The sequence below is a fragment of the Danio aesculapii genome, chromosome 15, assembly GCF_903798145.1.
Source record: "Danio aesculapii chromosome 15, fDanAes4.1, whole genome shotgun sequence".
NCBI classification, from domain to species: Eukaryota; Metazoa; Chordata; class Actinopteri; order Cypriniformes; family Danionidae; genus Danio; species Danio aesculapii.
The window spans coordinates 33,701,085-33,724,627 of NC_079449.1; the positions used below are offsets into that span (position 1 = coordinate 33,701,085).

The 23,543-nt window shown below is 34.4% G+C and overlaps 1 protein-coding gene across 2 annotated transcripts; it reads left to right on the forward strand.

Moving 5' to 3' along the window:
- The first annotated feature begins 5,687 nt into the window (after positions 1-5,687).
- Positions 5,688-22,933, forward strand: pnkp (polynucleotide kinase 3'-phosphatase). Of its 2 annotated transcripts, none has more exons than XM_056474278.1 (18): positions 5,688-5,792; positions 6,120-6,286; positions 6,398-6,444; positions 7,343-7,609; positions 8,996-9,259; positions 9,344-9,423; positions 11,410-11,467; positions 11,574-11,681; positions 13,182-13,253; positions 13,372-13,420; positions 14,040-14,110; positions 14,339-14,431; positions 15,636-15,732; positions 15,810-15,871; positions 19,802-19,911; positions 20,989-21,076; positions 21,270-21,337; positions 22,478-22,933. In XM_056474278.1, exons 2-18 carry the CDS (start codon positions 6,160-6,162, stop codon positions 22,596-22,598), a joined length of 1,782 nt encoding a protein of 593 aa, XP_056330253.1. In that variant the 5' UTR covers positions 5,688-5,792; positions 6,120-6,159; the 3' UTR covers positions 22,599-22,933. The 2 variants fall into 2 exon arrangements, with proteins under 2 accessions (XP_056330253.1, XP_056330254.1); XM_056474279.1 differs by having other exon boundaries at positions 5,688-5,788.
- The last annotated feature ends 610 nt before the right edge of the window (positions 22,934-23,543 follow it).

The window sequence follows — 23,543 nt, forward strand, 5'->3', positions numbered from 1 at the left end:
GACTTGATTCCACCAGAATCTGCTACAGTGTCTGTCTTCCTCTTTTTCTTTCTACAGTGTTTATGGGTGGGGCTGGGGGTTCATTTTCCCTGGTTTGCACGTGCAAAAAATGTGCAGAGCTTGAGTTCCGTAGAAAATGCTGTTGTTGTTTAAGCTCTAATTACATTTAAAACACATTGTTTCCAGTTTGCTCTAGCTACTGCGCGTGCACAAAGATTGGCACGACATCAATCTGCTTTGGAGCTGTTTCAGTGGTAACCAGAGGATGAGGTTAAACATGGGAAAACAGAGACAGAACCCATAACATAAAGAATGGATGATGAGACTGGAAGGACAAGATATGTAGTGTGATGTCATTGTAACCCCACCGGTCCTACACCACCCAACTTGCTCTGAGCTGGGATCGAACTGGCGACTCTCTGCATGGGAGTTGGTTGCTCTAACAAGGAGACTAAAGATCATGGCCTCTAGTATCTATAGCTAGAACACCTTCAGAGGTCAGAGGAGTGAGGTTTACCTGCACAGCACTTCACTAGCTGGACTCTGCTACACTCATCCCTCTAAACCTCACTCCCATCCGGGTCACGGCACCAATGTAACCCCGCTAGTCCTACACCCCCCAACTTGCTTCGAGCTGGGATCAAACCGGCAACTTTCCACATAGGAGTCGGTTGCTCTAACAAGTCTAAAGACCATCGCCTCTAGTATCTGTTGCTAGAGCACCTTTAGAGGTCAGAGGAGTAAGGTTTACCTCCACAGCACAGCTGGCCTCCTCTACATCATGTCTTTGGCAATCAATTAGCTATTTCAAATGGAAGGGTGGATTACCATTGCTGTGGAGGCTATACTGAGCATTGCACTTGGCTCCATTCATAGTAAAGTGAGCGAACTGTCCTTGTATATCTATAATCTTAAGTTGCGTCACTCACTCATTTACTCACTCACTTTCCCACTCTTTTGGTTGCCACAGCAGAATGAACCCCCTCTCTGGCACAGGGATGGTGGATGCCCTTCCTGACACAAACCAGCTCTGAGAGTACACTTACTCATCAACCCTCAGTGCTGGGATACACCCACACATTCTCCCATTCACACCCACTATGACCATACTTTGTCCATTTCACCTATACTGCATGTCTTTGGATTGTGGTGGAAACCAAAGCACCTGAAGCAAACCCACACAAATATGTTAACCACCAAGCCACTATGCCTTCCCACTTTACATCACTTTACTCCTATTCATAAATTGTCTTTTGTTCTTCATGGAATAGTAAAGTGTCCTTTGGACATGTAATCTTGTACATATCTGGGTACTTCTAACCTACTGTGAATTTGTGAATACTTATTGGCTCACATGGACACCCCTTAGCCAGCATGGTAAAATGTGTGGTTCTTTTTTTTCTTATAGTGAACATTGCAAATTTTGTATTCAATAATAAGGTATAAATATTGTAATTTAGTGACATCTTAAGCACAACTTTTGCTGGATTAGTTTGTTGGCTGGTATAATGTGCATGCTTTTTATGCTCTAAAATATTACCTACATTTTTGTATCTATGACGTAATACTACTGCAACTGTGGCGATGTGGCGTTTGCTACAAGTAGCATTAACCAGTTTAAACTAATGTTTTTTTCACCAATATAAACTGGGTTTTAAAGAGCCCATATTATGGGTTTTTGAAAATGCCCTTCCATGTAGTGTGTACCACAGCTCTAAGTGAAGTGAAATATCCAGCTAAGGCTTAAATCTGTAAGTGTACAGTGTTTAAAACTATTGATTCATCTATAAAAGAGTCGACTCATAGTGCTTCAAACGAGTCGTCTTGATAACGAGTCATTAGGTGTTTCGCGATGACGCAGCCACGAAACACAAGCCTCGCCAGTAGTTACGCGCGCAAACCAGGGAGATTTGAAACCTGCGGCCCCGCCCACTAACACAGAAAAAACACTAGACACACACACACAGACGCCGCCGGTCCAATGAAGTCACGCTGTGCTCAGATGGATAATATTGACAGTCTCTACCCAAAGATGAAACTGTGAAGAGTCAGTGGTTGAGGTTTATTCACTAGTGTAAGTAAGTGCGATTAAAATTGTTGCCTCGTTTACTCTAGCTTGCAAATTATGTATTTATTGTGTTTTGTTACTTGTTAACCTGGTACAGTACACGCGGTTACTCTTTATATTCTCGTATCACATGTAAGCCACGTTAAAAACGCGACGCGTGCCGCTTTGTTTACGGATTTAACGTTAAAGGCTTTTGTGAGCTCGCGTTCCACTGCCGTTTGTCGTTGCTATGGCGATCGTAAGCTAGGAGACAGGAGACTCACGTCGCTTTCCCTAGTTCTGAGGAGCGTTGTGTGTGTGTGTGTGTGTGAGAGAGAGAGAGAGAGAGAGAGAGAGAGAGAGAGAGAGAGACTCGCATCGCTTTCCCTAGTTTTTCTGAGGAGCGTTGTGTGTGTGTGTGAGAGAGAGAGAGAGAGAGAGAGAGAGAGACTCGCGTCGCTTTCCCTAGTTCTTCTGAGGAGCGTTGTGTGTGTGTGTGAGAGAGGGAGAGGCTAGGAGACTCGCGTCGCTTTCCCTAGTTCTTCTGAGGAGCGTTGTGTGTGTGTGTGAGAGAGAGAGAGAGAGAGAGAGAGAGAGAGAGAGAGAGAGACTCGCGTCGCTTTCCCTAGTTTTTCTGAGGAGCGTTGTGTGTGTGTGTGTGTGTGTGTGTGTGTGTGAGAGAGAGAGAGAGAGAGAGAGAGAGAGAGAGAGAGAGACTCGCGTCGCTTCCCCCAGTTCTTCTGAGGAGGGTTGTGTGTGTGTGTGTGTGTGAAAAAAGCCTTACACTATAAAGCGTGTATGCACTGTGACTACTTTTATATAGTTGATTACCAGCTGGGCATTTCACTCTGTCTCGTGCTGAAGCCTGTCACTGTCGACCAATCGCAGCAGGCTGTCATCGGTCCAATCAGCGCAGATTAGCTTCGCGCTGAGGAGGGGTTTGGGAACAAATGAATCGCTGAACGATTCATATGGGAGTCGTTGGGATAATTAGGTAAAAATAAATGCAGATTATAAGACCATAAAAGTGTTTTATGACCTTGCATGCATATTAGACTGTTGTTGGAGACCCTTACAACCTAAATATGACCCTATTTCATGTATAATATGGGCTCTTTAAAAAGGTAAGTTAAGGAATATCCCACAAAGCAAAATTTCTCTGACCCAGCTCTGGCCCACACAACCAGCTTTTGGTTGGCTCACATGCTGCAGTAACTTACAGTACATGAATGGACCAAGTTTGGCTTCCAGAATAGGGCCAAACATGGACCATATCTGGACCAAGTCTTGGCCAAGTTAATAACCAATAACTGGGCCTGAACTGTACCAGATATCCCCCATGTTTGTTCAATGTCTGGAAGTCAAATTTGTTGTGTCATGACTGCAGTGAAATTAATAAACCTGTAAAAAATTATGCTTTAGGTGCATTAATAATGGTAATGGTTAGTATAATTTGTAAAATAATAATTTGGTTAATAAAATATATGTAATGCAGGTTTGATTCAGTTCTTTTGAAAAATTCTGCAAAAAAATGATTAATTAATTCAAATACAAACAGGAAGATGGAAATCACTTTGTATATTAAACAAATTCATTCATTCATTCATTCATTCATTCATTCATTCATTCATTGTGTTTTCAGCTTAGTCCCTTTATTAGTCTGGGATTGCCACAGCGGAATGAACCGCCAACTTATCCAGCATTTGTTTTACGCAGCGAATGCTATTCCAGCTGCAACCCATCACTGCGAAACACCCATACACTTTCATTCACACACATACACTCTAGACAATTTAGCATACCCAATACACCTATAGCGCTTGTGAGGGAAACCAGAGCACCCGGAGGAAACTAACGTGAACACAGGGAGAACATGCAAACTCCACACAGAAATGCCCACCAACCCAGCTGAGGTTCGAACCAGCAACCTTCTTGCTGTGAGGCGAGAGCGCTACCCACTGAACCACCATGCTGCCCGATTAAACAAATTTTTTACTCAAAATATTTTTTTTATGTATTTTAAATGTGGCTCAGAAAACTTGTGTTGCCCATATATAAATTTTTTACATCTGGGTCAAATACTACATTTGACATCTGGACCATGTCATGCCTGCCACCTTAAAGACAGTGCCACTTCTGCCAAACCCGACCCATGTTTGGCCCACATGCTGTATGCCAGTACAGAATAAATGGCTGCTAATGAGGCTAAAAATCTGTGAAACACTTACTATTAGCCCATAGATATATACACTAGATATCACATACGGACCCTGAGCATGCGTCAATAGTGCCGCCACATTTGTACAGTGCTCCCAGCACAAATATCATTCAACCGCACTAGTCAAGACGGTGTGCCCTCGTGAAGATGCTGGATTTTATCGCTGTGTACGGGTGTGGTAACGAGCAAACAAAGAAAAGGCAGAACACTTCATAGGTAAGATTTCGTTTTTTATGTTTTTGTATGTTATGAACTTTTTGCTAAACAAGTAACATTATTGATAATACAGTCACTTACTGCACTAACCATAAGGTAAAGTAGCACCAACTTGTTCTAAATAGGCTTATGCTAGTTTTGTTGAATAAAATAAGCAAACAATGCAAAAGAAATATGACAACAAGATGCTGCGGTGCTAGAAACTTGTATTATTGTTGGCTAAGTGAACGAGTTGTTCCTAATGGAGATTCATTCACAAACTAATTGCTCCCTCCGTTAGAATGAGAAGTGAAAGCAGGAGAGGAGTTGTGTTTCAGGACACGACTTAGATCAATATTAACAGGTAGGGAGGATAATACATGTCTGTGCTCACAAACACATGCTCTTTGTCCAGATCCCGTACAGTGACTTATCATCAATGTAGAAAAGCGATGTAAAATTATAATTTTCGTAATTTAAAAAATTATATTTGCATACTGACCACCGAGAAAACTCACGATCATAGACATATGTATATATGTGTATATCTCTGGCTCTGGATGGCCACCGTCCTCCACTGCAGCTTGGTCCTGCATTCATTTCAAAGGAGCACTACTAAAATGTTTGACGCATTCCTTCCAATAGACAACAACAGGGTAGGCGACATTTAATGTAAATATCTATGCTATTAGCCTATGATTATTGTTATTATTATGCAAATGGACAAATTCAGAATTCTGAGGAAAGTTCAATGTGTCAGGCAGTTTATTTGCCTAATAAATAGGCTACAGTTTTTAATTTTAAACAAGTTTTACTAACTAAAAGTATTTGTTTTTATGATAGATGGTCTAAATAACTTGTAGGTACCATATAGTAGGCCTTACCTACGCAAGCATTTTCCCCAACATTTCATATTTCTTTTTTCAAAATTGTAAATTTAAAACACTAATCTCATAACATTATTCATAAAGCTGTGATGTAAAACTTAGATTTTAAAAACATATTTGTAAATAAATACTTTAGAAGTGAAATGGTATGGTAAACGGTTAAAATAATATGCATAAAAAGCATGCACATTATACCAGCCAACAAAGTAATCCAGCAAATAGTTGTGCTTAAGATGTCACTAAAGTGCAACATTTAAACCTCGTAATATTTATGGTATTACGTAAACTAAGTACAGAAATACGATTGGTGACGCCCAATGATGTAGGAAGTAGGAACCAAACAATGGATGCCGCTGTTCACCACCGGAAATATTTACGTGTCGCGCTAGAGAACCGTGTAAAACGAATGAATCACAAGAAGTTCTTGTAAAGCATTAAACAGTGCGTAAGTTATTTTTAAGTCTTATCTTATGCATTTAGCCACATTACCAAATTGTCTCGACTGAAAATTAAGTTTGAGGAAATTTGCTGGCACACGTATGCTGTGCATGTTATATATAAAGATAGTTGACCATATAAAGTGAACCCTTGGTAGTCAAAGTCCGACCTGTTTTATTGTTTTAACACAATCAAAAGACGTATTATAACGAGGAGACGGAATGTTAGATTTATGTGGTTAAACTATTGTATTTCACGCATACGTCTCATAGAAATGTAACGTTAAAGAAGAATAATCACTTAGCATTTATTCTGGTTTTATAAATCTCAACAGTACTGCATTTCCTGGAGTGCAGCAGCTGTCTTGTCAGTGAATGAAGATGCAGTGTGCACTAGTAAGTGTGAATGGAGCTCGGGTGGATCTGGCTGATGGTCGAGCTCTTATGTTTGGTCGAGGTCCTGAATCCAGAGTTTCAGACAAGAAGTGTTCAAGGCATCAGGGTGGTTTTTTTTTTTTGGATTACATCACACCACACCCATCTTGGTTATTCTAAAGCCTTTAGTGCTCATTTGTCTGTCTATTCATAATGGAAGTGCATATTTGTTTTACAGTCAAGCTTGTGGCTGATTATGCCAAACAAGAAGTTCTGGTTACACAGGTAAATTAGTCAGCTTAACATTGTGAAGTCATCATTTGTATTATATTAGAGCTTGTTTTTCATATTTTATTGATCAGCAACTGCATAATAATCACAGTATATGCAAAATATGTAGAATATGTTACTATGTTATTACTTTGCTACGTTTACATTTGATATAAGATGGAGATGTTTTTTGATATACATTTATAAGAATGTAATGTGAGAATTGGAATAATGGATTTATTTGGCATGTTTGACTCACAGTCAAAATTTATGAAACATTGATATTTTCCTAACGAAAGGCAAAGTTAATCATGATTAATCGCATCCAAAATCCAAAAGTTTGTTTTGACATAAGTGTGTGAACTGTGTATATTTATTATGTATATATAAATACTCGCATGTATGCATATAATTGAGAAAAATTTTATTTACATTTGCGTATAAAAATATATGAATAATGATATAAATAATATATACATTTAAATATCAATGTAACAAAATAGTTTTGTATAGTTTTGTTTTTATGTATGTGGGTGTATTACCTATAAATAATACACACACACACACACACACACATATATATATATACACTAATATTATTATGTCAAAAGAAACTATTATTTTGAATGCAATTAATCACGATTGATCTTGCCCAGCACTAAAAAAAGAATATAAAACTGAACAATATTATTCTGAAACATTTTCAATCTAAATAAGTTTTCAAAGTAAATAAGTAAAATTTTAACCAGTGAAGGCATGCGTATCCATTTTTATCATTATATATTTGTGTATGGATGCATTTAAAAAGAATCTTCAAAGTCAAAATGGACCTGAATGTGTAATGAGGATAAAGTGCATTCTAAAATATTAAGAGTAGGAAAGCACGCATGAGTAAATAATACTGTTTTCACAGCTCGGCCCCAACCCTTCTTCACTGGATGGTCAGTGTTTGGGTCGTGGTGAGTCTGGATGTCTGACGTCTGGCCAAACGCTGTACCTGGTCAATCAGTCCCACCCGTTCACTGTGGAATTTGCTGGAAACTCAGCTGGGATGTCTCCCTCTCCTAAGAAGAAAGAAAAGACCACTAATGAAAGCAGGCAAAGACAGAAAAGCTCCAAAGAAAGCTCAGGCATCCCCAAAAGAAACATCCATGATTACTTTTCTAAATCCCCTAAAAAGGTATTAAATGTATGATGAATATTCCAGTTCATGAATTTAGACTACTTAAAAAAAAAATTGAATAAATGTTTAAATTAACGCTTTTATTAAGCAAGGGGGCATTAAAGTGACAGTAAATATATTTAAAATTCATCAAAGAATCCTAAAAATATTGTAGGACAGCACAACTTTTTTTTTAAACTTTGGTAATAATAATGTTCTGAAGAGGCCAATAAATGTAAATTATATAATATATATTTAAGTCAAATACATTATTTAAATGACCATATAATTTTTTCACAGACTTCAACAGAGTGTAAAAATCTTGATGGTTCTGTGAATCTCGTCTATTAAATCTGATCTTTATTTTGTATTTTGTATTGGATTCAAGTCAGGTGATTGGCTGGGCCATTCTACAGCTTGATTTTCTTTCTCTGAAAGCATTTGAGAGTTTCCTTGGCTGTGTTTTGGGTCATTGTCTTGCTGAAATGTCCACACTGGTTTCATCTTTATCATCCTGCTAATGTAGATGTTAGACTGAAGCAGCTAATATTCATTTACAATGACAAAAGGCAGAGGGTTGCAGAAGAACTACTGAGAGATTTCAGCTGATGTCTGGGCCTTCACTACCTTTCTTCACCTCCCTTTCTTCATGTGTTCATGACATTTTCCCTGTGTAGTTTCATTTTATTACGCATAACTTAATTTGTAAACTAATTGTAAATTGTTTTCTTTGCATATATGGAGTTCTTTGGTTGTTACCAACATCCGGGGAAAATTTCAAGTCAACGACACCTTTAGAAATAAGTTTTCTGAGAAAAATGGTGACGTGCTCAATACTTTTTCCCCCCGCTGTATCTGTAATCATAAAACTATATGTAAACATTACTATTAACGACAATGACAATACATGCAGAAAAAGATTATTTCAAGACTATTGTAAGTTTTTAAGTATGAAAATGTTTGAATCCACAAACGAATTATTAGTAGATGGAAATAGCTAATTAAAAAAAAACATTTATTTGATGATCTTCCATTTCTTTGGTTCTGACTCTTTTGAAAAAACAGATTTAAAAAATATATATTATTATTATTATGGATATTTTATTCTATATAATCAACATTCCATAAAATATTGACTCTAACTATTAAGGATATTATTTGTTAATTTAAATAGTCAAAACTAAATATTAATATTTGTAATAATTATTATTTAAAAAATAATTTGAAATTGTAATAATTAACTCTGTATTGTGTTATAGAAGTATCAGAATGACTAAAAATGAAATATTAAAAAATAGCAAAAGCTCATAACAAAATTACAAAAATTATAATAAAAACAGAAAATATAAAACTTAGAAACTAGTACAAAACATAAATAAAACAATACTGTTTTTTTTTTTTTAGGCAACCAAGCGACCTCACAGCCCTGTGGATGATGTCCCTCATTCTAAACGAGGACGTGAAGATGAGGATGATGAAGATGACGAGACCTCAGCTGAGGAGAAGCTTCAGCAGTTGCAGGCGTTCGCCCAGAGAGAGAGGGACGATGGCCTGAACTCTCCATCAGTCAAAAGCAGCAATCCATCCTCCGCCTGCTCTCAGAGTCACTGGCAGCAGATTGGCAGTCTGATGCTGTTCACTGCAGCAGGAGTAACCGCCAGCTCAAAAGTAAACCTCACACTCTCACACAGCAACTGCATACTGTCAGTGTTTCATCAGCAACATCAATGTATGCTTTATGTCTAAATTCAGATTGCAGGGTTTGACATTGACGGCTGCATTATCACAACCAAGTCTGGCAAAGTGTTTCCCACAGGTCCAGACGACTGGAGGTGAGTCTAGTTGGAGGACTTACTTTCAGATTCTGGGTTGCACTTCTGGTTTGGGGAACTTCCACTCAAAAAACTGAAACAAACCATTTTTTAATAATAAGTATGTGCTAAAAATAATCTATATACATACAGTAGTGAAAACAGTGAGAGTGAGAGGATAGTTTAGCTTTGTTTTTTTTTTTATAAAACATCATGTAAATAATGTTAACCTTAGTATTTTAAAGTTCATGTGAAAAGTTGCTGCAGAATTTTATTTCAGTATGATGACCAACTAGAACGGAATATTGAATGGGGCCGGGTTTTTCTTATTCCGTCAGGACTGCGGTTTGATTTTACAACTTAAATAGAATAATTGTTTACTTTAAGACAGATCAGTGTGCAATAGCTGAATAAACATTGTATTATTTTATTTTGTAATTTTAACACAACATCAATACCACAAGAATATCTGTGGCCAAAACACTTGAGTTCATGTCGTTTTGTTCCTACAGATTCGTTTTATATTTTCTCTATAAAAATAAATTATATTTATTTACTCTTTATTTTTTTATATTACCTTGACTATGATAATATTACTGACATGTTGAATATTATTGTAATCCCTACATTACAAAAATGTCACATGCTTTTCTTTTCTTTTGTCAAGTTTTTCAGTTTGTTTTAGATGTTTGGAGATAATTATTTGTGTGCTGAAAGTTTGTTTACAACTGAATTAGTTACAAAAAAACTGTATAAAATGATAAAATATAGAATGATAAAACATATGATATAAATTGTACCCAGCTTAAATGTAAAATTAAAGTTACTAGAGGTAGAAGGAGAGACACAGGGGGAGGGAGAGAGAGACAAAGAGAGCCGGCCCAGAAGTTAGCCTGATTGTAGTAGAGTCAGAGAAGAAAGACTCTGGAGGAGCAGAGGAGGAAAGCAGACCAGGAAAAGACAGGCCAGGAGAAGAGAAGCCAGGAAAAGAAAAGAGCCAGAGCAGTGTTTTACCACCTATTTTGTATCTTTCTTGACCAAAAGCCCAAATGCTGAGACATTCAAACTGACCAATTAACATGTGACCACATTGTCCACATAGTCCACACACCAGGCCCTGATCTTATCAGTATCTGCCTTTGGAGTCAGTATGGACCTTCTTGAGTCAAAAAGACATGTTTTGTCATATAAACAAATGAATATGATAATTTTTATTCTTACAGTTTGTTAGTTCTAATAAGAATTATTTTAATATTTAAAGGATGAATAATGAGGAGAATAATGGTACCTTACAGTACGCTGTTTTTTTAACACTTTGCTGATTGTTTACAGGCTTAACAAAAGTAGCTCTCATAATTCACATAAAGCATCATGGGCAGAGCAAGACATAAAATGTTTTTTTTTTTTTACTATTTATGCACAGAAATATCTGCAGAATAAATTTGAGAGAATAGTAACTAAAACATTTGTTTTTCAAAAGCATGCACATCAATCTCAGGGTGCTCAGCCAAACAAGAGCTGGTGTGCTGGAAACATTTTACACACTTTTTAAGAGAATACATTTGATGCCTATGGAGCTTTTGCTGTGGCTGTATTTTCAAATGCATTTTTTTTTTGTAGATTATAGTAACTAAAAACCTAAAACATTATATTCAATAAAAATCCACTTGTTTGGTACAAGTGCAAGTCTCTCAAAAGATACATTTCCTAAAATACAGGAAAATTACTTTATTGTATTGTAAATAAAACAAACATTGGCATATTGTTCAATAATATGAATATATTGTTCAATAATAATAATAATTGCTGAAATTAATATAAGAACTGATTAAGTATATATTAACGCACATTTACATAAGTAAATAATTCGACTCAAAGATGGGCTAAAAATCTGCACATTTCTGTGTGCACCGGTTCTGTATGGGCCTAATCATGGGGCACAGGAAAAAAAGTGGATACTCTGCATCTGTTTGTCTTTTCTCATATGATGTTTTCACTTTTGTTTAGGATTCTATTCCCAGAGATTCAGCCCAAGCTGGCCAGTCTGTTAAAGAAAGGATATAAGGTGCTGTCACTTTATTTTATGTACATCAGTCAATCTGAAAATGTCTGATAGCTGTGGATATTGCATCAATGTAGAGAAACATCTTTATTGCATTTGTCTTCTTCAGGTGGTGTTTTTCACCAATCAGATGGGTATTTCTCGAGGCAAACTTAGACCCGAGGTGTTCAAATCTAAAGCTGAGGACATTCTCCAGACACTGCAACTGCCCATTCAGGTTAATGATTCATTGATTTTTCATTCAGTATCATATATCAGGTATCAAAATATCAGGTAACTTTCTGTAGTAACTCTTACATTTATTTAATTAAAAAATATACATTATTACTCCTGTCTTCAGTGTCACGTGATCCTTTAGAAAATATTTTAATAAGATTTGCTTTCCAATAAATTTATTATCAATTATCATCAATATTAAAAGCAGTTTTGTAAAAACTGTGATGTGTTTCTGGGGGTTCTTTAATGAATAGAATACATAAACATAGTGAAACATAAGCATTTGTTTGAAATAGAAATATTTTGTGATATTATAAATGTCCTTATATAAATCGGTATGCTTTTTGAGTCAACATGCCAAAAAAATTCTATCTGATAATTTGAAAAACCGTTGACTGTTACCATAGTATTACTTTACCCCTTGTTATTCATTAAAATGTGTTTTTATTTAGTATTTTTATGAACAAAAGGGCAGTTTTATATACAGTAGTACTATGTTAAAAACATGGTAATTTTCAATTTTGTTCTTACATAGACGTTTAAGTTTTGAATAAAATAATTGATCATGGTGTCCACAGGGTCTTAAAAAGTCTTAAAAGTTTATATTAATTATGAGAAAATTAAAGGCCTTAAAAGGTATTTAAAAGTCTTAATCACATTTTTACGAGGTCTTCATTTTTGTTCAAGCGTTGTCCAAAGTGTTTGACTCCAAAAAAAGAATAATTATAATTATTTTGCTCTAAATATTAACAACGACGTGCTTGATCCATTCAATTAGTTTGGGCTAGGGCGCATCTATCCAAGCTCCTCCGTCCGAGTGTAGTGAAACCATAGAGCGAAACCAGATGTTGCGAAACAGATGGGAAAATGTATGTTTGCATACTCCAGGTCGGAGAAAGACGAGTTTAAACAGTGGCCTGTCACTCAAAACAACCACGTAATTTATTCTTTGAAGCTTTGTTTCTTCTGAGCTTATCTGAGTTCTGTTGCATGGTTGTGCTCCATTGATTTATTTTACTACAACTGTTTATTAACAACGGTTTATTACCAACTTGAAGTGGCGATGAGGTCTTAAAATATTCTGAGAAGTTCTTTAAAAAGTATTGAAATTACCTTTAGGATTCCTGCATATACCCTGTTGATTCATGCTGGTATATTTAGTCAATTGTTGTACATATTCATCTTTATATTCACTTTTTATATTCACTCCTACTTATAGAGTGTTGTACAGAAGTTAATATTTTACAGAAGATTATTACACATTTATTTTACAATAATAAAATCCATACATATTTGAAAATGAAACCTGCAGCATTTGTAATTTTATCTAAATGTTTACCTTTTTAAAGAAAACTCTTTAAGGTCAAAACAGACTAGAATGTGTCTTTGTCGAACAAAAGTATTGATTTCTTGCCTTAAATACATTGACTACTGGTGTAATAAAATTAAGTGTGGATATAAACTTATATATTTAGAAATGGAAGTACATTGTCTTTTTCAGGTGTTTGTTTCCACAGCCCCTGGGATTTACAGAAAACCTGTCATTGGGATGTGGGAGCATCTGTGTGAGAAGGTGAATCACTATTCCTTAAAGTTTTTTTATTAGAGGGACTTTATTACTGACATGTTCCTATGTTAGAAGCAGCAAGCCGCATCATGTTTTGTAACACATTTACTGTGGTGTTTTGCAGGCGAATAGCGGAGTGACAATAGACGTGTCAGAGAGCTTGTATGTAGGAGGTGAGCTCCTTTTGAGTGTGATTAGCTTTGTCTGTGATATGATTATCTGTGATTAATATTGTACTTTTTTACAATGTGTAAGCTGAAATTACAAACTATGTCACTCACTTTTGCTTAAAACAAACAAACTAAATACACTATATTGATTGTGTGTTGACGACTATTAGAATGCAGTTAGAATGACCCCTAATTCAAGTTATGAAGCAAAATAATACAAAAAACAGGATTTTTTTTTGCTATTTAAAGAAATAATAATATAGAGTCACACCCGAAATTATGTATACCCATGCCAAATCCTAACTTAAAGTTACTTGACACAGGTTTTTCCATAAGATAATAAGATGATGTACAAGAGCCATCGTTGTGCCTCAGCTTATTTTTACATTTGAACAAAACTTTTCATGTCAGAATTTGCCAGGGGTTTGAATAATTTTGGGCTTGGCTATACATATATATATATATATATATATATATATATATATATATATATATATATATATATATATATATATATATATATATATATATATTAGCTTTTTTCTTATAAAAGTATTATGTGATAATGCAAGAAGATATATATAAAATATTTTTGGTCATTCATTCATTCATTCATACATAGATGCAGCAGGACGTCCTGCTAACTGGGCCCCAGGGAAAAAGAAGAAAGACTTCTCCTGCAGTGACAGACTGGTAATGACATTAGCAGTCTTTATTACTCATTAGCTGACTGATGGTGAATTGTATATATTTTTTTAATTACAGCAAATAATTATTGTGTATAATATCTTTACTACTTTTTGGCCAGGAGAGGGCACAATAGGGTTGTTCTTGCTCCATTTTAGAATAATAAAAAAGGTAAGCTTTACAGAATTTGAAATCCTGTTGATTTTTTTTTTCCTTCTTTCTTTTTGCCCTCAGTTTGCCCTGAACATTGGCCTTCAGTTTTACACCCCAGAGGAATACTTCTTGGGCTGGAAACCTGCTTCATTCAGCTTCCCAGAATTTGACCCTGTAAATGATAATTTTTTCCCTAATATTTTTATTTCACGTACATATTTAAAAAAAAAAAAAAAGTTTATTACACTACGTTTGATCTTTCAATTAATCAAATATGAAAAAAACATTATTACAGTTTCCACAAAAATAACAAACAGTAGATTTGTTTGAACAAAAGTAATCGGAAGCATTTCTCGAGCATCAAATCAGCATATTAAGCAAATTTCTGATTTATTATATGACATCATAGATTGGATAAAAAAAAAAAAAAAAAAAAAAAATATATATATATATATATATATATATATATATATATATATATATATATATATATATATAAATATATATATATATATATATATATATATATATATATATATATATATATATATATATATATATATATATATAAATATTTACACTTTTTGACATCATAAGAACAAGTTATTTTTCAAAACATGGTAAAAGTTATTTTACTGTTGAAATCAGAATTAATAAACCCCCTTTAATTTTCTTTTTAAAATATTTCCTAAATGATGTTTAACAGAGCAAGGGAATTTTCACAGTATGTCTGATAATATTTTTCTTCTGGAGAAAGTTTTATTTGTTTTGTTTCGGCTAGAATAAAAGCAGATTTAGATTTTTTTTAAAAACATTTTAAGGTGAAAATTATTAGCCCCTTTAAGCTATATATATTTTTTTATAGTTTACAGAAAAAAAACATCATTATACAATAACTTGCCTAATTACCCTAACCTGCCTAGTTAACCTAATTAGCCTAGTTAAGCCTTTAAATGCACTTTAAGCTGTTTAGAAATGTCTTGTAAAAAAAAAATCTAGTGTATCTAGTTAAAAAAATCTAGTAAAAATCTAACTATTATTTACTGTCATCATGGCAAAGATAAAATAAATCAGTTATTAGAAATGAGTTATTAAAACTATTATGTTTAGAAATGTGTTGAAAAAAATATCTCCGTTAAACAGAAATTGGGGAAAAAAATAAACAGGGAGGCTAATAATTCAGAGGGGTTAATAATTCTGACTTCAACTGTAAATGGTAATAATATTTTACAATATTACTATGTTTTTGAGTAAACAAATGCAACCTTGTGAACAAAAGAGATGCCTTTCAATACCACAAAAGTCATGCCAGCTCTAATCTCTTGAACAGTGTTGAAGCAACAGTAACAATATTCTGTCTTTTTATCTCATTGTCCAGAGGAAATTAGACTCTAAAGCATGTCTTTACGATCCACCTGATGCCTCGCTCACCTCTACCAAGCAGGAAATCATTGTTGCTGTGGGATTTCCTGGAGGTGAGAGCTTTATTCCCCGTTTTTCTCCCTACTCTAACCAGGAATTTTGTATAATCTAAACTTGTTTTGTGTTCCAGCGGGCAAGTCAACGTTCTTCCAGAACCACATCATTCCAAAGGGTTATGCATATGTAAACAGGGTGAGTAGTGATAAGCAACAGAGAACCAAAGACCCTGTTTACCTATTTTTTTTTCTCAATTTCTGTTTAATATAGCTTAAAGGGGCTAATAATTTTCACCTTAAAATGGTTTTTTAAAAAAATGTAAACTGCTTTTATTCTAGCTGAAATAAAATAAATAAGACTTTCTCCAGAAGAAAAAATATTATCAGACATACTGTGAAAATTTTCTTGCTCTGCTAAACATCATTTGGGAAATATTTAAAAAAGAAAAAAAATACAAAGGGGGGGCTAATAATTCTGACTTCAACTGTACATACATGAACACAAGACAGCTAAATTACATACATAAACATGACACAGCTAGATAGAAAAAAATAAATAATTATTTATACCATTTATACCTCATACCATTCCAATGTTGTCTCTTATTCAACATAGTCTGTCTCGTTCCGGAGCAACATCTGATAGGGTGGTGGTTGTTTACTCTCAATTGTTTACACTATCAGGCGACTTGGTGATGGACATTTGATGATGGACATTTTTAAAAAGGTACCACCAGGAAGAGTTTTAAATTTTTTTTAATCAAAAATAGAACTGAAAAATCATATTTAACTTTGAATAATTTTTTTTGTAAATTTTATCTATTTATATTTTATATATTTGTCTAAGTAATTTTTTATATAATACGAAATTGTTTTTATCATGTAATATTTAAATGTATATCCATTTGGCCACGAAATAGCCATAAGTTGCTGATGTGGCAATAAATATGTAATAAATAAATAAATACACTATCAGGTGAGTACATAGGAAGCGAATACAAGGTACACAACAACAACTACGGGTAACCAAAATAGCGACAAAAGTTGCAAAGGATTTGCAACGATTGTTATTCGGTATGAAGGTGCAGTTAAACATCCTGTATACTTCGCCCTCTTTGGCCACTAACATATCTAAGGCTATCCTATTTTGCATTGCCATAAGAGATGTTGGGCCTAATTGTTCTGCTAATCCCTCAACTGAGTCTCTTGTTAAATTTGCCAATTTTAACACAATGCTAAAAACAGTTGCAAACCGGTGCTAAAGCTCTCTGAGCTTGTCTGCTTATGATCACTTCCAGAGTGCTTTCAAAGGGTAAAATGTAATGTAGTTGAAGCATTTTAACACCCACTACTTTCACGTAATTGTTGAGGGATGTTTTGTAGAAAATGTGTTTGTACCAAAACACATGGATTATGACTAAAATCTTAGTTGTAGACTAACGTTTGGGAGCACTTGCACCTGTTCAACTAAGTGCTACAAGTTGTGGCTCCAGCTCCTGATTTGAAAGCGCTACTCAATAATATTAATTATATTATAGTTATAATATCAAGTAATATTAATAATGTTTCAATAACTAATTTAACATTTATAATATGTTAATAGCTTTTTTTGAAATGCACATTTGACAGTTGTTTGACTTTGGAGTAGCAGGAGTGTGAGCTGGATCTGCATCACCTATTGTTGTAGATCGTCACGCTCTACTATAAGAAAGTTAGAAGAAAATAGCTGAGCTTTATGCTTTTGATAACATTTGTTAGCTTTAACTTCATACGCATGCAAATTCACAACTATTATAATTTATTAACAAATATAAAATACAGTAATTATATCACATTGCTTCTTTAAAATACAGTGGTGGCTGAAATTATTAGAACACTTGCCATATTTTAAGGATTAGTCATCTTTAGAACACAAATTAAGGTATTTGGGTAACACTTTATAATAGCTGCACACTATAAATCATTAATTAAGCATTAGTAAAAAGTTAATTAATTATTTGTAAAGCATTAACCCTACATTAAAAGACATTAGTAAGCAGTTTAGAACTACAGCTACAAAGGCTGACTTGACTTACAAGCACATGTATAATGTGCTGGTAACATTTTACGTTGTTAATGTTAAATTAATTCATGTTAGTAACTACATTTACTAACATGAACAAACATCGAACAATACATCTATTTTAGTATTTGTTTATGTTAGTCATTAATTGTTAGTTCATGTTAACTCATGGTGCGTTAACTAATGATAACAAGTGGGAATTGGGATCTTAATAATGGTTGCATTAGTTGTAACCTCATTAAGGTACTAATACAAGGATCTAATACAACCTTATTAAGGTTATAATTAGTTAATGCACTCATGGTGCTTTAACTGATAACAAGCATGAATTTGGATCTTCATAATGCATTAGTAGATGCTGAACTATGATCAATAAATGCTGCTCAAGTATTGTTCATTATAAGTTCATGTTAGTAGATGCATGAGGGAACAGATCGCTATAGGCATAGTCATGTTCTGTGTTTTGACAATATTGCAAGTTCACTAAAACCTGGCTGGAAATATTAGGGAAATAAAAAAACATATTTATATTATGTATATTTTTTTAACTTGCAATATACTTATTGCAAAAAACACAGTAGTTTATAGACCTATTTCCTGCTTCTGACCGTGACATGTCCACGCTAAATGGTCATAAGAAATGATCATATGCAACATCCCTCACTTATTATCTTAGTTAAGGAGAAATCTCCATTCAAGTAGGCCTATTATACTTAAAGAGAAAATGTGCTGTATGCAATGGCAATGTTATATAAAGCTTGAAGCATAAGAATTGGTATTCGGTATTGGCTAATCACCATGACAAGAAATTGGTACTCTGTATTGACTGCAAAAATCCTGATCGTAGCATCCCTAATTGTATTATATAATTTAAAATAAGGTGAATGAATTGGCTCCTTACAAAAACACAAGCTAGGCCAATTTCACTGTAAGTCTAACATAATTATGTTCAAGATTCAGTCGATAGGATTTGGCTTCAGTTGCTGAAGGCAAGGATGACATTAGCATTGAAGTTCTCAGGAAATATACTGACACTGTGCCAGTCAAATGTGCTGCTGTAAATGCTGCAAAAGGTTGATAGAAAACAGTATGATTCACTTGAAATGGTAATGAGTCTCATGCTAATACACAGCTGAGACTGGGCCAAACAAGCAAGAAGCAGACCTTCAAAACCAAGATTAAATGCATCAAAATATTTATGATTGCCAACAGACTTTACAAGAAGATGCAACCATTTACCAGGGGTGATCTTTATATTAGTTTAACTTTGTCATTACACATGTACAAGTACAAGGCAACGGAATGCAGTTTAGGTCAAACCATCAGTGCAATAGCAGCAAGTGCAGGATATAGCTATACGTTAAAAGTGCAATTATGGGGTCATATTTACAGATGGATAAACATAATAAACAAGTCGTATTAACTAGAATCAGGTATTTACAAATAGATGAACATACTGACAAGGTGGCTCAGTGGTTAGCACTGTCACCTCACAGCAAGAAGGTGGCTGGTTCGAGTCCTGCTGGGCCAGTTGGCATTTCTGTGTGGGGTTTGCATGTTCTCCCAGTGTTTGCTTATGTTTCCTCCAGATGCTTCGGTTTCCCCCACAGTACAAAGACATGTGCTATAGGTGAATTGAATAAGCTAAATTGACCGTAGAGTATTAGTGTATGTGAATGCGAGAGTGTATGGGTGTTTTCCAGTACTGGGTTGCAGCTGAAAGGGCATCCGCTTTGTAAAACATATGCTGGAATAGTTGGTGGTTCATTCTGCTGTGGCGAACCCTGATAAATAAGGGAGTAAGCAGGAGGAAAATGAATGAATATATGAATGAATGAACATACAGGTTGCTATTAATGATCAGGGATGTCCAAATAAAAACTAACATAATTTAAAGGTTGTTATTTGCTATGAACAGGAATTTTGTTCAAAAATGTTTGATTGTTGTGTAAAAAAAATCAACAAATGAGAATTCTTCAGTTATTCACCAAGTTGCCACCGTGTAAAATAATCATGAAACTATTATGAAAGTGTATTGATGATGATGTCTCTTTTAAATCACAGGACACAATGGGCTCGTGGCAGCACTGTGTGTCAGCTTGTGAACGTGCGCTAAAGGAAGGCAAAAGCGTAGCGGTGGATAACACTAACCCGGATCTAGAGTCTAGAAAAAGGTGCCAGCCTCCATTTCTAGAGCAGATGTTTTTTTTTTTTAAATTTATTCTGGCCTTTTCATTTGCGCCTAAATTGTGGAACTATTTACTGATACTGATATTCGCAATGCAGAATCTCAGAGAGTATTTTTAAATCGCCACTTCAAACTTACCGTTTTGAATTATTTTTATTATTGCATTTTTTTTCATTCATCCTTGAACAGCGGGGAAAATAAGGATTGCATGTCATGTTTTTTCCTGGGAATAATAATTTAGCTATGTGTATTAACAATGAAAGACACAAGGAGGATGTACTAAATTCTGAAATGTATTTAATACTTTGTATAAAAGGCTTTTTTTGTGATGGCAGCTTAAAGATGCCTATCATATGGAAAATGAAGTCACATGCAGTGCTAAGCTTTTTTTCACAGACTTCAAAAGAGTGTAAAAATCTTGTTGGTTCTGTGAATCTCGTCTTTCAAATCTGATCCTTATTTTGTATTTTCTATTGGATTCAAGTCAGGTGATTGGCTGGGCCATTCCACAGCTTGATTTCTTTCTCTGAAACTATTTAAGAGTATCCTTGCCTGTGTTTTGGATCCTTGTCTTGCTGAAATGTCCACCCTGGTTTCATCTTCATCATCCTGGAAATGTAGATGTTGGACTGAAGCAGCTAATATTAATTTATACTGACGAAGAGCAGAGAGCTGCTGAAGAACTACTGAGAGATTTCAGCTGCTGTCTGGGCCTTCACTGCATTTCTACACCTCCCTTTCTTCATCTGTTCAATACTTTTCCCTGCGTCATTCATTTTATTACACATAACTTAATTTGTAAATTAATTAACTCTGTTTTCTTTGCATATATGGATTTCTTTGGCTGTTGCCAACATCCGGGGAAAATTTCAAGTCAACGGCACCTTTAGAAATATGTTTTATGAGAAAAATGGTGACGTGCTCAATACTTATTTCCCAGCTGTATGTATGTTTTTACTGCTGCACATTTTGTATATCTTGAGATGTTACTTTTAAAGGTGCTATATAAAAATTATTATTATTATTAATATTCTTATAAAATGCTATCATCAATGATTTTCAGATATATAGATGTGGCTCAAAGTGCTGGAGTTTCCTGCAGATGCTTCAACTTCACAGCCAGTCTGGATCAAGCAAAGCATAACAACAGGGTATCCGTCTTAACTGCAGTACATTAAACATAAAACTCTGCTTGAGCAAAATAATTTGATAAAATATTAAGCAGCAATCACTTAATTTTTCTTATGGAAACTCTGTATCTTGACTTTAAAAAATTAAGGCAGAAATGCACACTCACTCACTGATTGTCACACTCTCTTATCTGTCTTTTTTTCCTGTCTTCAGTTTCGTGAGATGGTTCCTTCTGCAACTAAGCATGTTCCTGTCAATGACATGGTGATTCACAGCTACAAGTGAGTAAAAGATGAGGCTGTTGCAATCAAGGTTTTTATTTTAGTTCACTGAAACCTTGTTGTCATCTAAAATTCAGTAAGTAAATAAACTAAAACTGAAATAAAATATATGAAAAACTTATTTCATTTCTGTTTGTCTTGGAAATATTTGTCATTTTCATTTAGTTTAATCATTAAACAAAATGAAAACGACATATTTCCTCTGCAAACAGACATGAAAGTTCTTTTTTATTGATTTAATTCAGTTTTAGTTATTTTAGTACATTAATAATGTACTAAAATAACTTCAACTAAATTAAATCAATAAAAACTGTTCAATTAAAAACTTTAAATAGAATATTGTCTTATAACTGACTAAAACTATAGGCATAAAAGTAAAACCATTATATTCCTTGAAATTAAATAATTGAAAATTGACAGCGGGGAAAATAAGTATTGAATACAATGTGTTTTTTTCCTTGGAATAATATTTCTAAAGGAGCTGTCAACATAGAATTGAACCAGATTTTGGTAAAAACCCAAATAATACAAACATAACAATAAAACAAAACCAAAAAAAAAAAAAATGAGAGAGTTTGAAAGTTTCCTTTGCTGTGTTTTGGATTGTTGTCTTGCTAAAATGTCCACCTTGGTTTCATCTGCTGCTAATGTAGATGTTGGACTGGAGCAGCTAATATTCATTTACAATGAGGAAGGGCAGAGGGTTGCTGAGTAACTACTGAGAGATTCCAACTGCTGTCTGGGCTTTCACTCCCTTTATACACCTTTCTTCATGTGTTCAATACTTTTTCCCTGCGTCAATTTTTATTTTATTACACATAACTTTATTTGTAAACTAATTAGATCTGTTTTGTATGTATAAATGGATTTTTTTGGTTGTTCCCAACATCTGGGGGAAAATTTCAAGTCAATAGCACCTTTAGAAATAAGTACATGTTCAATACTTATTTTCCCCACTGCATGTTACATGTTATGTTCCGGCAGCTAAGGGAATGGCTTATTTTAATTTACTTTAACTAAAAAAAAGGCATGTTTATAAAAATTACTGTAGTTAACTAAATATAGAACTATAAAACTTAAACCATTTTTTTTAAAACTTCACACACATGTGTAAATAAAACACTTTTTTGTTCTCTTCAGGAAAAAGTTTGTGGTGCCCAGCTTGTCTGAGGGCTTTTCTGAAGTCCTGCAGATCCATTTTGTGCCCAGTTTCAGTGACAAAAGGTCAGAGTTCCTGTTCAGGCAGTTCTCTGAGGGTTGAAGAGTGAAATTTAAGAGAAGAATTAAGAAAACAAATGGCTGAACAAATCGACTTGACTAATAAGTGAAGAAAATTCTAGAACCTCATTTAAAATCAGAACATTAGTGTCAGTACAAGACTAAATATAAAGTTTTACTGTGTTCTCCAACTGATTAAACTTGTCTTTAATGCTAGTTTTTAAATGTGGTGTTTGGGAAATGCATTCATGGCTGCTAAAACTGACCGGCTGTAAAGACAATAAAAGTAAAACTTTTTTATATATTATTTTTTTAAACTGGGGAAACAATTGCTTGTTTCAGATTGTCATTGCAATAAATACAATTAATATGCTTCAATATTGAATACGTTTTTTGTTTTCTTGTCTACAAACCATTTTTTTTACTGTAAGATCTCAGAAATCAGAGAAAGCTCATCTTCTAAATGTTGTGTTTGTGTGCGACTCAAAGTTTTTAACACAAACTGACTGTAGAACTGACTGGGAGTGTGCCAATTGATGATTCTTTATCAGTTGAAACCTCTCACAATGTTTCTTAAACATAATTGAGTAATTATGGCTCAACACATGAGTTTGCATCAGTCTGAATGTGGCGTAATACTGCAGTTCATTAACACACACAAATCTCTCCATTGTAAGAAAAAAAAGGATCATTAGATAAACTGCAGATTAAATACAAATCAGCACAGAGTGGATGAACATACTGTACTAGTAATATTTGTCACTATTTCTGCATTTCGTTTTCTCTTGAAGTGCATTTTTGAGGTCAGTCAATGATGTTAGAGAAAAAGGCCTGGCGACATTTGTGCCGAAGGTGTTTTATCGGGTTAAGTTCAGGACTCTGTGCAGGCCAGTCAAGTTCCTCCACACCAAACTCGCTGATTATTGTTTTTACAAACCTTGTGCACTGGTATGCTGTCAAAAAGCAGGAAGGGCCCATCCCAAGACTG